This window comes from Haemaphysalis longicornis, unplaced genomic scaffold (assembly GCF_048455015.1).
Source record: "Haemaphysalis longicornis isolate Haplotype H1 unplaced genomic scaffold, Haemaphysalis longicornis Haplotype H1 scaffold_8, whole genome shotgun sequence".
Taxonomy (NCBI): Eukaryota; Metazoa; Arthropoda; class Arachnida; order Ixodida; family Ixodidae; genus Haemaphysalis; species Haemaphysalis longicornis.
Window position 1 is genome coordinate 185016407 of NW_027526445.1, and position 17445 is coordinate 185033851.

At 48.1% G+C, this 17445-nt stretch overlaps 1 protein-coding gene across 1 annotated transcript; it reads left to right on the forward strand.

The window, feature by feature from the left end:
- Positions 1 to 16129: 16129 nt before the first annotated feature.
- Positions 16130 to 16753, forward strand: LOC144148618 (uncharacterized). Its single transcript, XM_077680128.1, has one exon. The coding sequence runs from the start codon at positions 16130 to 16132 to the stop codon at positions 16751 to 16753; it is 624 nt and encodes a 207-aa protein (XP_077536254.1).
- The last annotated feature ends 692 nt before the right edge of the window (positions 16754 to 17445 follow it).

Below are 17445 nucleotides of genomic sequence, written 5' to 3' on the forward strand. Positions count from 1 at the left end.
GCGGTGCACCCTTTCCACGTGACGTCATGCTTCTGCACACGACGCGCTTCAGCTTTGAGGTCCACGCAGCGGCGCTCCGCAGAAGACTCCACGACGGCGGGCCCCTTGCGGAGATGTTGCACCCCGCTGTTTGGACTTCACTGACTACGATTATCATGAAAAACAGGCACGGCGGATTTGAGCCTCGTATGCTTAACATATGTGAGCGCCAGCCATAGTTACCAGCTTATCACTAGCGACCCCTACAGTGCTATTACGCCAACGCAGCGCCAGGCCCAAGCGAGGCCTGGGACGCGCTTGGTTGTTCTGTTGCTTATTGGTGCCCGCCCTGTCCTGCAATTGGCCAATAAACGTTTTTAAATTATTCCACTTCACCTCGCCATGATGCTTCAACACCCCAGCCTTCACGGCCAGCCCTCACATCCGGCGCAGTCGACGACCCAGCCTCTGTGAAGCGACGCAGCCACGCAAGTACGCCAACGCGATAACTAAGCCTTCCCCCACGGGCACCTTGAGCAATATCGGTGACGGTGTTGGCGGTACCGTGTACCCCGTGTGGAAGAAAGGAGTCCAAAGCCGCAGTAAAAGAAACAATAACTCTATTTACATTACATCTCTATGAATGCCCATCGTTTCCGATCATACTCGTCTTCTTTCTCTTTTCACCGAACGCTGCACGATCAGACGTCTCTTCTTCATTAGGGTAATTGCCCTACGCCCACCGCAAAAATATAACATCCTCCCGCCCCGGCACAAAAAATGGAATTAGCAAATCTCCCCTGAAAACCACGACTCCAGGTCTTCTGAGCGTTCATCCGTAACACAATAGACAATACAGGCTCTTAATGTCCATGTCCATGAATGTCCATCTTAATGCCCATCTTAATGTCCATGAATGCTTTCTTGTCAAATCCGTTGATTCAGTCACATGTCCAGACTGCCACAAGGACCCGTCTTTTCGGCGCACGCCGAGTGTATCGCTGCCGTCGATGTACCCAGGATGAAATTCGTAGCCTATCTTCCACGGTCTTGAATTCTGATGCAAACTCTTCGGACTCATTCACAGCGGCCGTGAAAGAGCTGTTTAGTGCATTTCGCTTCTTTCTTGAGTTTTTGGCGAATTGCCTGTAAATGCGTGATGCATTCTTACTCTTCCGACCACGACCACTGTGTCCTGTTTTATTCCACCCTCGACGTCCTTTATGGGCAATGACAGTCTCTGGATGTTTGGACATTCTTGGCCGTTCACTCCAAGTATCGTATCTCGCCTTCCTAATTCCGCAGGACAATCGCTCGTATTGTGATTCTCGAGATCTTTTCTATATGGGGCTCGTGAAGATATTAGGGGGCTTGATGAGCAGGCTATGTTGCTTCCGGTCATCTCAGAGGACTTTTCAAGTGCACATGAAAGCACGACATCTTTCGTTTGGATGTGAAGGGTAGCAAGCGAACTTGAAGTAGTCTTCCCCTTTGCTTGCGGTAGAAAATCTGATGGGAGTGATTTTTCTGGCAAGTTTACTTCTTCAGCATCCTCTTCAGCATTGGGTGATTCGAAGCACATCTTAGTTAGTGCAAAGAACTCTTTGAAATTTGCCGATACCTCCAACGTCTTCATGATCTTGCACTGTTCGTTGGTGTCAGCCTTGTCTTTTAACCGATGGTACAATCGGCTCAATATGTCAATTATCATGTCCTCATATTCAATGTTGGTATTAACTTCCTCTTTGAAGTAGTCCACGTCTATAAACGGTTCAATTTTCTCATTTAACCGCCTTAGCGAAACTTCAGTTTTTCGTAACTCGCGCATGAAACTCCCCAACCTAACACACCGTCCACTGTAATTTGCTTTCAAGCCTAATGTCTCTTTTGCGTTGCTGCACAGTTCTCGAGCTATTATCCTTTCTTTGTCCCTTTTTGCCTTTAGTTCTTCAAGCAGCATCCTAGACCGAGCGCAACTGCGTTCATGTTGAAGTAGTCCCTCTTTCGTTGTACCATAAGCTGCGACACTCACCTCACCGTTCGCGGAATCCCTGTCTGTACCCACCGAGGGCAATCGTGAGAGGTGAGGACGCATACCCGTCGCACTCTCGTCTGTCCATTGCGTAGGTCGTCTTTGGGCAGCCCCACCGTGGTACTGCCGATTGTAGCCGTCCGCCGTCCACTTCGTAGCAGTCCTTCAAGCGACCGATGGTCCGATGACTAGTAATATTTGCTGAGATCTCATCCACATTATCACCGACGCTGCCGCTTTCACTTTGTTTGATACCCGTTCCGGCAGCTTGGTGGCCCCGACTTCTTCTTTCCCGGGTTTCGGCACCATAAGATGAGGAAGAAAGGAGTCCAAAGCCGCCGTAAAAGAAACAATAACTCTATTTACATTACATCTCTATGAATGCCCATCGTTTCCAATCATACTCGTCTTCTTTCCCTTTTCACCGAACGCTGCACGATCAGACGTCCTCTTCTTCATTAGGGTGATTGCCCTACGTCCACCGCAAAAATATAACACCCCGAGCCCCCATACTCACGCTGTAACCGACCGTAGTAATGAGTTTTAAGGTGAAGGGTACAAACCTCAAACGGTGGCCGTCGGAGCCCAGGTCAAGCTCCGGCGGATGGGCTCCCTGTCTGTTTATTAGGCAGGGAGCTCAGGGACCTCTCAAGCTATCAGGGTAAGGTTTGAGAAGAAAGTACCCCTGTTCCCTGCTTCCAATACATGCTCTATGGTATCCTCTAAACCCTCCTCCAAACATGATCGACCCTCGAAAAGGGGCCGCACCGAAGCATCTTTTCCACCACTCCCAGCAACCATCTTTTCCAAGCCCAATAACTATTCTCGTTTTTTGGTGATTCAGTCAGCTGACTCAGCAAGACCTGTAGCGTCGATGTCTGTATTTGTGATTTCAAAGTTTTTGCATAGCATTCTTGGTGGTAAGTATGAGGCAAAAAACTCAAGACAGGAGAAATCCTTGTTGAGATCAACACAGAAAAACAGGCCGACAACCTCCTTGCCCAAACCCACATCCTCGATCTGGACATCAGGGTCACAACCCACTAGAGCCTGAACAGCTCCCAGGGTGTGATATCTGAGCCAGACCTGCTGACCGAAACTGCTGCCGACCTGCTTGAAGGCCTGAGTGAGCAGGATGTTACGGCGGTCAGGCGCATCACTATTCGAAGAGATGATAAGATAATCCCAACGAAGCACATAATCGACAATCAACCGATCCAAACTTCCTGAACACATCAATGCAGGCTTTATCCGATGTGCAGTCCGACCCTACATACCAAACCCGCGCCGCTGCTTCAAGTGACAGCGGCTCGGGCACGCTATTAATTCTTGCCGTCGAAGAACCACGTGTGCGAAGTGCGCTGCAGAAGACCACCCCACTAACAACTGTCCGTCCACTACACTTACTTGTCAAGGTAACCGAGAACATCATCTTCCCAGAGGCGCGGAAGAGGTTCGCCTCTTTCCCTCTGGGGAGGTACGCCGACGCAGCTCGCCCGGGGGCGGAGCGGCGTCTGGTTTCGGCGGGGACCCAGTACCGCGAGTCAGACTTGGTCCCGCCCCTTCCGCCCTCCGGGTAGCCTCAGGCAGCCCTACCCACCTCCGCACCGCTCGCTGAGGCAGCAGCGGCTGTGGTGGCAACCACATCGGTTGGGGATGCTGCTTCATCCACAGTTTCCTCTCCACCAGCCCAAAGCATATGCGAGGGCACGGAGGAAATGAGACGGAGGCACCCGCGGCAGCTCCCACCCTCGCTGCACTGCCTGAGCCATCCGAGGCGTTCTTGAAGCCCTCGGCCGTTGCGGGCCAGGCAAAGCGGGCCCAAAAGGGTGCTTGGTCCAAAGAGCCTGATCACTCAGGCACTCCGAGGACGTCCGACGACGAAATGGATGTCGGACCGTTCTTGTCTGCGGTGCACCGCAAGGAACGTGTCCCGACGCCAAAGCCTCCCGAAAAGCCCAAAAGACGAGAGTTACAGCCCCAAAAGACGACACACAAACATACACTCAAGTAGCTCTCACACTAAATAATGGGAAGAGAAAACATAACTCAATGGAACTGTAGAGGCCTTCTGAAAAATCTCGACGATGTGTACGAGATACTGCACGCCAATCAGCCAAGTGTCTTATGTCTACAAGAAAAACATCTAAATTCCAAGCATACAAATCTTTTTAAAAATTACCTGGTATTTAGGAAGGACAGTGATGGTGGTGGTACATGTTCAGGGGGTGTGACCATCATTGCCCTAAAGTCCTTGGCGTGTCACACTATCCCATTGCAGACCGTTCTTGAGGCTGTCGCCACTCGTACTATAATTTTCAATAGGCAAATAACACTATGCTTCGTTTATATCCCCCTGATTTCCAGCTCTCGAGCTCGGATTTCGAGGGCCTTGTAGATCAGCTACCCGCACCTTTCATTCTTTTAGGCGACCTCAACGCACATAACTCTTCGGGGCTCTGCTCGCACGGATGCCCGAGGTCGTCGTATCGAAAAATATCTAACATCTTCGGGAGCATGCCTATTCAATAAAAACAAGCCTACATGCCATAACATAGGACACAACACTTATTCACACCTCGACTTGGCAATTGGGTCTGCAGTATTCTTTCCATCTCTTGAATGAGATGTTGGCACTAACCCATATGGTAGTGACCACTTCCCAACTAGGTAAAGGCCCTAACAGTTCACCTTCTCATGACAGGTTCAATGAAGCTAGAGCGAACTGGACTACATTTACAGAAACATCCAAACTACACCACATATCCATAACACACCTAAACATTGAAGAAGCTACCAAACTACTCACGGAACACGTCCTCCACGCCGCCGAAATGGTCATTCCCCAGGTCTCCGGTGCTCCACGCAACCGGAGGAGGCCATGGTGGAATGAGGACTACAGGCGAGCGCGACAGGCCCAGAACAAGGCGTGGGGTGTCCCTCGCAGGTACCCCACGTCGGCTAACGTAATTTCTTTCAAAATGGCAAAGGCTTTGGGAAAGCGCGTGCGCCGGGAGGCGAAACGAGATAGTTGGCGCTCCTTCATAACATCCATACATTCATACACAGATACACGCAAGGTATGGGCACGAATACGTAAACTCAACGGACAACATACACAGAGCCTGCCATTGGTCAGCACAACAGGGAACACACTTGAAGATCAGGCTAACACACTTGCACAACGCTTTCAAAACGTGTCCAGCTCTGCACACTACAGAAACATTTTCCTGAAACATAAAGACTCTTGTGAAAAGAAGTCCCTACGCGACAACAAAAAATCACAGACTTCTTACAACTCCCTGTTTTCACTACATGAGGTGAGGGCTGTTCTGAGCACGTGTAAACCCTCATCTTCAGGCCCAGACAACATCACATATACAATGATACAGCACTTACGCACAGACACTCTTGTAACACTCCTTCACCTTTACAACAAGATATGGCTTTCGGGGCACATTCCAAATTCTTGAAGGGAGGCCATAGTTGTAGCGTTCTTGAAAGAAGGGAAGGACTCATCCTCTCCCGCTAGCTACCGACCCATTGCCCTGACCAGCTGCCTGTGGAAGCTTCTTGAGAAGATAATCAATAGGAGACTCATGTACTTCTTAGAGTACAATGGTCTTCTCGAGCGCTGCCAGGCTGGCTTCAGGGCGGGAGATCTACCAACGATCAACGAATTGCGTTGGAATCATATGTAAAAGATGATGTCATCCATAACCAGTATTATACAACAATCGTCTTCGATATGGAAAAGGCCTATGACACGGCCTGGCGGTACGGCATCTTGAGTGACCTCCAGTCGTTTGGTGTCTCCGGCAACATGCTGAACACTCTCGCTAGCTACATGTCGGAAAGGACATTTCGAATGAGGGTTGGCAGTGCTCTTTCGAATGTATACGTGCAGGAAAATGGCGTCCCTCAAAATCTCTCTGGAAGGCATTGTCACCAACAATTTCCTGTTGTATATATGTAGATGACGTTCAGATATCTTTTAGGTCTTGTAACTTTTCAATTTGGGAACGCCAAGTCCAGCTTGGGGTGAACAAACTTGCTGGCTGGGCGGACACAAACGGTTTTAAACTGAACCCTGGAAAGAGTACCTGTGTTGTGTTCTCCCGCAAGCGCGGGATTAAGGCGGAACCTGAGATCACCCTTCATCGTGCATCTATTCCTGTAAAAAAGGAGCACAAGTTTTTAGGTGTCATATTTGATAAAAAACTCACTCTCATTCCACACATCAAACAACTAACATAAATGTCTGAAGACACTAAACATTCTCAAAGTCCTCTCCCACCAATCCTAAGGTGCAGACAAAGAACTCCTTCTCCATGGCTTTACCGCCTTAGTCGGGTCTCGGTTAGACTACGGTAGTGTTATGTGTGGGTCCGCATCAAAGACAGCACTAAAACGCTTGATCCGGTGCCCTACTTGGGCCTGCGCCTTGCGTCTGGTGCGTTCCGCACTAGCCCGGCCCAGAGTCTGTACGTTGGAAGCAACAGATGGTGCCTGGAACATCAACAAATGTACATAGATTTATTATATGATTTTAAGGTCTCATCATTAAATAACCATCCTTTTAAACTTGTCCTCAACGATACATCTACAACCCAGCTATTCTCAAACCGTCCATCTGTTTCTTTGCCCTACTCACTCAGGGTGAGAGAGGAAGCTTCAGGTCTTTCCGTTTGGTTTTTAGATGTATGCACGTCATCATTTTCTGACGTTATGCTACCATGGCAACTGCAGCCTGTTTGTTGTGATGTATCTTTTATGAAAATGGATAAAAGCAGGGTTCCGAGTGCGGCGATTCTTCAGCACTTTTTGTCCCTGCAGGATAAATATAAATGTGCCGAATTTCACACTGATGCCTCGAAAACCTCAACTATGGTGTCTTGCGCCGGTCCTAACTTTAATTCTTGCAGAACAATGAGCGTACACACCACTATCTTCTCAGAAGAAGCCTATGGCATTTAATCACCGTTCAGCACATTCTTAAAAAAAAACAAATTCCCAAGTCCGTCATCTTTACAGACTCTTTGAGCGTTGTACATGCATTGTTGTCACACAGACCCAGAAAAAACTACATCGTCAATCTAGTTTTTAATGCCATAATGTCTGTCTATGCGAATAATTTTCAACTAATCCTGTGCTGGGTGCCAGGCCATGCTGGTATCGCGAGGAATGAGACCGCGGATCGAATGGCCGCTGCTGCTGCACTTACAAGCACAGTGGACATAACAACAATACCCTACACCGACCTCAAGCCACACATAAGACAACACCTTCGCAAAACATGGCAAGCCAACTGGGATGCACAGACAGACAACAAGTTACACATAATAAAACCACACATAGGACGATACACTACTGACTCACACACACACGCCACACACACGCGACACACTCCCATCGGCTCACTGGATCCCCAAGACCCTTGTGTAGCAGGCGTGGGGAGGCCATATCCGTAATTCACATTCTCATTACATGCAAAGCACTCCACACAACAAGACGCAAACATTTCCCACAACTGTACAGGCAACACATCCCACTACACCCAGCACTGTTTTTAGCGGATGATCCCATAATTCCTCTACAACACACTTTCAAGTTTCTTAGTGAAACCAAATTTTTACACCTCATTTCATATCACGCTTAGTTTTTGCACCTAATTTCATGCCATGCACTATCACACCCTGGCCTTTTACACCAGCCATCCTCATTGTCTTTTACTGATTTTACTGCTTTAATTTTTGCTTTTGTTGAGCAATTTTAGAGTTTACATCTTCATCCGTCATACTTGACCATTGTTTTGGCGCTCTTTGCCCTAGTTGGCCTTGCACCATTAACATCCAAACATCATCATCACCAGCGATAACTAAGCCTGCCATTGTCATTCGACAGCCGCGCGCCATATCGTCTTCCTCGCCCGAGAGAGACAGAGAGAAAAAAATATTTTTATTTCTACAGCAGAGGCTGATGTGCGGGCCTGGCTCCGTGGAAGGCGTCCCTAGTCCGGGATGCCTTGACGTCGGCTGGCCGTCCGTGCTCGGGTCACCAACTTAAGCTGGATATCCGGGTCCGGGCTGGCCAGGGAAGCCCTCAACTGCTCGAAGGTTGGGTTGGAAAGGGGGGCAAGTCTGCTACTACTATGTGCGTTTTATTGGCGCAAGGGCGTCTGAGGCCAAAGAGCGCCAAGACAATGTTTGTTCACGTTTATTGCTATAATACCATGGCGATGATGGTGATGTACTTGATAAAAAATAGTGTATAGATGGGTGTAAAGGGCCCTTACTCTAAAAGGGGAGGATGATTAAGATGAGAGGTAACAATGATGATGTTTAAGTGTGACAGTGCTGGGGGCATCATAACATGACCCTAGCTCCAGCGATGGCAGTGACGTCCCTGAAACCTGTTATGAAAACGCTCCGAACCACCCTCACTGTCATCGGGTGGCCCTGATGTCACACATGGTATGAGATGAGTGCTAAAAATCCAATGTCAGCGAGGTAGTCTAAAAGGCGTTCACTTCTGATCGGGGGTTGATCGGATAAAAACAAAGATGGGTGTAAGGGTATCGTGTAGGTGTATAGTTCGGGGAAGTGTCGTTTCCTTGCTTCATGTATGCCAAACATTCAGTCAATACGTGGAGAACTGTAAGTCGTCGTCCGCACTTCTCACAAGCAGGTGGTGCTGTTCCGTTTAAAAGGTATGAGTGAGTAGCATGTGTGTGACCTATCCTTAATCTACATATTGATATTTCTGTGAACCTGTTCCGTTTGTCTGTGTTGTATTTCCCTATTTGTGGTTTTATAATGTGTAGTTTGTTTTCGATTTGTGTGTCCCACTGTAACTGCCAGCGCCTTCGAATCCTACTCCGAACTGATTGCTTCATGTCTAGGTAGGGAACATATGGAATATCTACAACACTGCGGAGAGCCGCCACAGCGGCATTCTGGTCAGCAATTTCATTGCCCGAAATGCCGCTGTGCCCAGGTACCCAGCAAACTATTACAGTGAGTTTTAGAGCGTAGGCAGCCATTATGGACTTTATAAGTCAATTTAAAATGAAGTTCTTCGTTGGTTTTCCTGAATGAAGAGCTAGTACTACGCTTAGGGAGTCTGTAAAAATAATGGAACTGTGTATTCTGCTTTGTGTAATGTGTTCCACAGTTGTTAAAATGCCGTGTGCCTCTGCTGTGAAAATACTGGTACTTTTGTTCATTGTCTTTATGATAGCAAAGTTTGGGCCATGTGCAGCGCTTGACACAGAATTAGCAGACTTGGAGGCATCTGTGTAAAACGTTGTGTAGGGATATTTATGCCGTAGGTGTAGGAAATGCTGTAAGACGAGTTCTCTTGGTGCAGTTTTTTTGTTAATGGCTCGAAAAGATAAATCACAAGAAACTGGGGACATTTCCCAAGGAGCGACAAGGTCTGTGATCGAAGTTCTGTAAGTCTCGGTAAGAGAAATCCCAAGCTCCTCAGCTTGCACTTTCACTCTCAACGAGAAGGGCAGAGATATAGACGGCCGACTGAGAAACAAGGGCATGGCGGAGCTGTCGTGGATAATAAGTGAGGAAGGATGATTTTTTATAGATGTTGTCTTCACAGCATACAATTGGTCTGTGTATAAGCGCTGGTCTTCCAGGCACCACTGATCACATTCCACGTATAGGCTTTGCGCAGGACTTGTTCGGAAGGCTCCAGACGAAAGGCGAAGCCCCAGGTGCAGAACAGGGTCAAGCATTTTTAAAGCGGTTTTCGAAGCTGACCCGTATACTACGCTCCCATAGTCCAACCGCGACTTCACTAAACTGTTGTAGAGACGTAGCAGGCACAGCTTATATGCGCCGTAGGAGTGGTGGGATAGGACTTTTAGGATATTCATCGCCTCTATACATTTTATTTTGAGTAGCTTTATATGAGGAATAAATGACAGCTTTTCATCTAGCAGAATGCCTAAAAACTTGTGCTCCTTTTTCACAGGCACAGCTACTCCATTGAGCAGGACGGTGGGCTGAGGGTGAATACCACGCCTCTTCGAAAACAGGATGCATGTGCTCTTTTGAGGATTTAGCTTAAAGCCATTTTCTTCTGTCCACTTTACAAGCCTGTTTGTGGCAAGTTGTACCTGCCGCTCACAAATAGATAGATTACAGGACCGGAAACTGATGTGAACATCATCCACATAAATGGAGTAAGAAATTGTACGGGGCAGAGCTTTTCCGAGGGTGTTCATTTTAACTATGAAAAGTGTGCAACTCAGTACTCCACCCTGAGGAACGCCATTTTCTTGCATATACAGCGCAGATACTGCAGCCCCGACCCTCACTCTGAATGTTCGTTCAGACAAATAGCTTTGAATGGCATTAAGCATATTTCCACAAATACCAAAACATTTTAGGTCCCACAGGATGCCGTAGCGCCAAGCAGTGTCATATGCTTTTTCTAGATCAAAAAATATAGACATACAATACTGTTTGTTCACAAAGGCATTTTTCACATAGGATTCAAAAGCGACAAGTTGGTCCATTGTTGACCTGCCCGACCGAAACCCTGCCTGGCAGCGGTCGAGACTACCATTGTATTCCAGGAAGTATAGTAACCTTCTGTTAATCATTTTTTCGAACAGCTTACACAAGCAGCTGGTCAAGGCAATGGGGCGATAACTTGAAACGCAGGAGGGATCCTTTCCCTGTTTAAGCAATGGCACAATCACAGCCTGTTTCCATGTCTTAGGAAAGTGCCCGACCCGCCATATATTGTTAAACAAAAAGAGGAGATTATGAATTGTGTCTGTATGAAGGTGTTTGATCATGGTGTACGTAATGTTATCAGCACCTGGCGCAGAAGGCTTGCAACCGGCCAACGCAGTCATGAGCTCGTGAAGAGAGAATGGACAGTTATAGGAGTCATTCGATTGTTTGTGGTCACGTATGGACTTCTGCTCAGCCGACTTTTTGTAGTGCATAAATGTGCTTGTGTTCAGGAGCTTGAGATTGTTCAAAGTGTTGCGCAAGCGCATTTGCCTGGTCCTCTAAGGTGTCACCAGTGGTGTTAACAAGGGGTAAGTTATATGTCCTTTGTCCATTTAGTTTTCTTATCCTATTCGAAACCTTTCGCGTATCTGTGAAGGAATTTATGGAGCTTAAGAAGGACCTCCAACTATTGCTTTTGGCCTGACGCCGAATGCTCCTTCCCATGGCTTGGGCGCGCTTGAATGCTACAAGGTTGTCTGCAGTTGGATATCTGCGAAGAATGCCCCACGCCTTGTTCTGTGCCTGGCGCGCTTGTCGACATTCTTTATTCCACCAGGGTCGCTTTAGTTTACTTTTGCTACCAGAAGTCTGGGGAATGAATTTCTCTGCAGCATCAAGAATATGGGTTGTGACAAGGCTACACGCTTCATCAATACCCGAGTGTTCTATGGAGGTGTGTGAGAGTTGAGATTTCTGCTCAAATTTCTCCCAGTCTGCAGCGCTTTCTTTAAACCTTTTATTTGAGGTTGCAGGGTAGGGGTCTTTGTCTAGGCACTTCAAGATTACTGGGAAGTGGTCACTCCCTAACGGGTTTTTGTCCACCTTCTACTCAATGAATGGGAGAAGAACCGCAGAACCTATTGCCAAGTCTATGTGTGAGTACGTGTTATGTGTGGTGTTATAGTATGTTGGTTGTTTGTGGTTAAACAGACACGCACCAGACGATACCAAGAACTGTTCAATTAAACGGCCACGGGCATCGGTTCTTCCAGAGCCCCAGAGTTTGTTGTGTGCATTTAAATCTACGACTAGGATGAAGGGTTCCGGAAGCTGGTCCACCAGGCACTCGAATTCTGAGGTAGACAGACGATAATCCGGGGAATGTATAATGACCATATGGTAATCAGCCGACCGAAAATGATAACGCGGACAGCAACCGCCTCAAGGCTGGTGAGCAGTCTAACGGACTGGGAGGGGATCGATTTTCGGGTCACAATGGCAACCCCGCCAGATGAATGAGCAAAGACATCTCTATCTTTCCTAAAGACAGTGTATTGCCTCAGAAAGTTACTTTGCTTGTGATTGAGGTGTGTCTCTTGGAGGCAAACAATACTAGATTGATGTTTATAAAGGAGTTCATATACATCATCTAAGTTTTTTATGAGACCCCTACAGTTTCATTGAACTATGTTCTCAACAGCAATTATGCGTCAAAAATAATAAATCAAAGTTTTTTTTTTCAGATCAGTGAGTCTTGTTTAGGGCCTGTGATGCGAGGAGCTGGTTTTTTCCCACGGCCAAGAGTGCTGCGGCGCTCATTTCGTTCCTGAGGTGCAGGTTCAAATGCGAAAGTGTCCATACCCTCATCTGACACTTCAGGTGTCATCGAATTGGTACCCTTCCGTCGAAAACCTCGAGGAATGGTCCCTGAGGTGGCCTCAGCCTTCTCAGTCGGAGCCTGCGGTGCAGGAGGGGACGGGGTCTGTGTGGAGCCCCGACAGTTCGTGCTCTCAACGCCCTCGAGTGTTGTGGGGGCGAACGGAGCTGGACTGGAAGCAGAACCAGTCCCAACAGCGTCCGTCGCCACGTCCTCCACGGGCTCCGCAGGGGTAGCGTTGGGGCGCTGGGCTGTGAGTGGCAGCCCGGCAGGATCAGGAACCACCAGGGACTCAGCTGTGGAGGCAGGAGGAGCTGGTGGCCGCTCAGAAGGGGTTAACGACAGCGACACATCAGCTAGGCTGCACTGTGTCGCTGTACTAACCAGACGTCGCCCCAACCCCCGGCGGACGGCGTCTGCATAGGATGTGGCCGAAAACAACTTGTGCTTCTGGCGTGCCTCGAAGAAAGTTATGTTTTCAGTCACTTTGATATGAATGATCTCCTTTTCTTTCTTGAAAGATGGGCAAGATCGTGAGTATGCAGCATGTGCGCCACTGCAGTTCGGACATTTCAGAATTGTGTTTCGGCATTCTTCAGAGGTGTGATCATTTTCGCCTCATTTAGGACAGGTGAGCTTGCCACGGCAGGCTAGTGTTCCATGGCCGTAATGCTGACACTTGAAGCATCGCCTCGGGTTAGGTATGTAAGCGCGAACACGACAGCTAATAAAAGCTGCCTTCACTGTCTCGGGCAGGGTAGAGCTGGCGAAAGTAAGAATGATGTGTCGCGTCTTGATGTCTGCCCCGTCTCTTCTCATTACAATTCTACGAACACCAACAACACCTTGGTCTCGCATTCCCTCAAGGAGATCAGCGTCTGTCTCATGCAGTAGTTATTTGTCAGAAATGACACCTTGGACAGTGTTTAGAGTGCGATGCGGCGTGACGATGACAGCCAAGTTGGCAATTTTTTCTTGCTTCAGAAGGTTGTCGCTTTGGTTTTTTCGCATTACCTCAACAAGTAGGTCTCCGGAGGGCATCTTTTTGGCATTGTAATCTTTCCCAACAATGTTCTCAATGCACTTGGCAATGAAGAACACTGACAGGTCAGTGATTGGTGATTTGTCGTCGGTTGAGTGTACTACAAGGTACTTACTGAATGTTGCCTGGGGTGGTTCGATTCTCAGTGCTTCGGTGCGACCCCGTTTAGGAGGCCGATCGGGTTTTCTGAGCGGAGTAGGAAATGTAGCCATAAAACTTCGAGTGAATTCGGTGGCAAGGCCGGTCGCCCACCACCGAGCCCAGCAAGGGAACGTGACTGTGCAGCACACGTTAACCGCACCTTGCCACTATAACCTTATGCTTGGACTCAAGGCTGACATCTTTGCACAAGGTTAACCCTCGCCACCTGGAAAAATGTAGAACAAGGAAGGAAGGAGATGACAGGACAGAGTTAAGAAAGAGGGTAGGAAAGAGAAAGAATAAAGAGGAGGACAGGAAAAGGCAACTGGCTGATTCCCCCCAGGGCGGGTCAGACCGGGGGCACCGTCTGTGAGAAGCAGGGGCCAAAGTGGTGTGTTGCCGCTGTCAGGGGGCCATGAAGGTCCAAAACAACCCTGGCGTTGGCTCAACCACCAGGATGCCCTTTTCCTCAGACACGGCAAAGCCACGCACAGCCGGGGCGTGGGTGGGTCCAACCCACATGTGCTCGGGTCCGTGGTGTTGCAAGACACCAAGTGCCTACGGCAGTAGGCACCCCTGCGGAGCTCGGGACCGTGGTGGCGCTACTCACCAAAACACCTTGAGTACACAAGGTGCCCCCTGCGGGGGGGGGGGGGGGGGCAAGTCTGGAGTTCGTTGGCACTCCCATATGATGTGGTAGAGGGTGCCTGGCTGGGGATAGTAAGCGCAGAGAACGTTTATTTATTTATTTATTTATTTATTTATTTATTTATATACCTTAAGGGCCTCTAGGGCATTACATAAGGGGGGTTTATACAGTAATCAGTGACAACAGCAATTTTTTAGCAAGAGAAGAAGAAGACCAGAAAACATGCGCAGGATACACAGTCGGTCAACCAAAATAAGCAAAAAAAACAACACAGCAAGGTTTTCACAGACGAGCACATTGAAAAAGCTGCACGACACGTTATACAGCAGCAAAAAAGTGGCAATGACTAAGATTGTGGATCACATTCAAGGAACGCAAATAATGCAGACTGGAAAGATGATTGCTGTGCATGCGTTACAATGCTGGCAGGCAGAGCATTCCACTCGGTTATTGATAATACAAGGGGTGAGTATTGGTGCTTTTTTGTGCGAGAAAATATAGGTTCAATTTTATGATCATGGTCAACGCGTGCGGAAATGTACAAAGCAGGGTGAATGAACGTACGGCGGAACGGCGAATCACTGAGATATAATTTGTGGAAGAAAGATAAGCGGAAATATTTTCTGCGCATGGCAAGATGTGGGAGATTTAAGTTTCTCTTAATGAATGACACACTTTCATAGCGGGAATAACATGACAAAATAAATCGCGCGGCTTTGTTTTGAACTGATTCGAGCGTATCAGTAAGGATTGCTGTGTGGGGGTGCCATACTATGGAAGCATATTCTAGGGTTGGCCGGATTACAGTATTGTATGCGTGAAGTTTGGTGTCCTTGTTTGCAAGTTTCAGGTGGCGCTTAAGAAGACCAAGTTTTCGTAATGCTTTCGCGGTAATGTATTCTACGTGGCTAGACCAGGTTAGATCAAAGTGGAATAAAATACCTAGATATTTGATAGATGGAACTGTTTGAATTACTAAGTTGTTTATGACATACTCATTGGGCGAAGGATGTGCAACAGATGAAAAGCGTACGTGTTTGGTTTTGTTTACATTTATTTCCATTTGCCATAAACGGCACCATTCTGATAATTTTGTCAAGTCGGACTGCAAGATGTTTACGTCGTTTGGTTCGGTGATTTCCTTGTAAATTACGCAATCGTCAGCAAAGAGACGCAGTGAAGAGTTAATGTTGGATCCAATATCATTAATATAGACTAGAAACAATAGAGGGCCTAGTACGGAACCCTGGGGCACTCCGGACTTGACGGGTCTGGGTCTAGAGATAACGTTAATAAGTTTAACTGACTGAACCCTGTTAGTAAGAAAACCGCTTATCCACTGGGTTGTTTTATCATCTAGCTGTAGGTTACAGATTTTAGTCATCAACCTTTGGTGTTGCACGCTGTCAAATGTTTTACAGAAATCTATAAAAATTGCGTCAATGTAGCGGGAGTTATTCAGAGAATTATTAAGGTCAGTTACCAATTTGAAGAGCTGAGTTTCGCAAGATCGGTTATTGCGGAAGCCATGTTGGTTATCTATTAGCAAGTTATTTTTATTGAGGTGTGATACGATGTGCGTAAACAGAATATGCTCGAGTATTTTGCACGGAATAGAAGTAAGAGAGATTGGCCGGTAATTATTAGCACATGATTTTAAGCCAGATTTGAATATAGGTACCACTAAGGCTGACTTCCAATCATCTGGGACGCAACCTGTGTCCAGTGACTGCTGAAATATTAGTTTCAATAGGTACGATGATTTTTGAACTGATTTTCGAGCCGTTAGCTCGCTAGCCTCCTTGTGCGCGTCTGCGTGCGCTTGATGGTGGACGCGGCAGCAAGATTGTGTTGTGTGTGTGACCGCTTGCCGTCTCAGAAGAATATCAGGCCGAGAATTGCGTGGGAGCGCCTCGACCCAGTGACGATGTCGCGTCTATGCATCGAACCCCCAGGGGGAGAACTTGCACGGCCACAGCCGGACACCACCGGTTCCAAAGAGGAGCTCATTCAGCGACTCGAATCCGACATCCGGCAGCAGCGTGAGCCGAGCCCCCCGTTTGAAGCGAAGTCTTACGCCTCGTCCGCCGCGGTGCCTTTGACGCTAGACGCAGACCGTCTTGCCTTGCTCTTTCAGCAGCTACCTCGCCCTGCAATGACAGTGACAACACGTCCTGACCTGTCATCATCTATTCCACAGTTTGACGGTTCGCACAGCCACAGCGTTAATGTATGGCTCGATGACGTGAAGCGAGCGCAGCAGATTGCTTCGTGGGATGAGGCCACTACACGCCTGATCGCTGCTAGCAAGCTCAAAGGAACGGCGCGAAACTGGCGTCTCGCGTTCGGTAACCAGTACGCCACTTGGGCCACGTGGAGTGCAGCTCTTAAAAACACATTTTACGCAGAATTGACTCTATTCGAGTGGCAAGAACAGGTAATGAAGGTATCCCAGGCTCCATGCGAAACCTTGCACCAGTACGCCTTTGCTAAGTTGAGAATCATTGAGCGTTGCCCAGTAAAGCTCTCGGATGCCCAAAAGATTGACTAACTGCTGCACTGTTTACGCGAACAACATATCCTTGCCACCATAGCAGCCAATCGTCCACCCACGGTAGCTGATTTTATCGTCACCTGCATTAGCTTCGACAGGAGCGCGCAAAATCTCCGCGCCAAAGCAAGCCCGCTGCCAGTTGATAGTTTTGTGAAGCCGCCGATGCAAACATTTGATGCCTGTAAGACTGCAGAGCGTCAGCTGCCTCTTAGAGAACCATCGTTACTCCAACATTCTCGAGGTGCACCAAGAGCGCGTATTTCTGAACTGCCCACTGACCAACAAGAAGCCGCTTACGCAGCTATCTCGGCACAGTACGGCACCCCTGCTTTTCGTAGCGGCCAAGACGTGTCTCAAGCAGCCTGCTACGAATGCCATGTCTCAGGGCATCTCGCTTCCAAATTCTTACACGCACCAGTGTTTTGCCACCGACAGTATCGTAATCGCCTCCAACGACATGAAGGACAAAGCTACCTCCAGCGTTACACAGTTCACCCTTTACGCTTCATGGGTCGCAGCAGCGCTGCCACATTTCCAACGCAACTCTCATGGGAGTCGGCGAATGCGAAGCGTTTCTTACTCGAGATCAAAGGTGACGCTGATATCTAAAGCCTCAGTGCCTGCAAGCATGGTCACTCTGTGGACTGAGCCCCCTCTTGCTGTCGTCGTAGGAGACACAGCGCTTCCTG

Excerpts from the sequence above, each read along its gene's own strand:
- LOC144148618 (XM_077680128.1), top strand. The coding sequence starts at position 16,130 with ATGTCGCGTCTATGCATCGAACCCCCAGGGGGAGAACTTGCACGGCCA.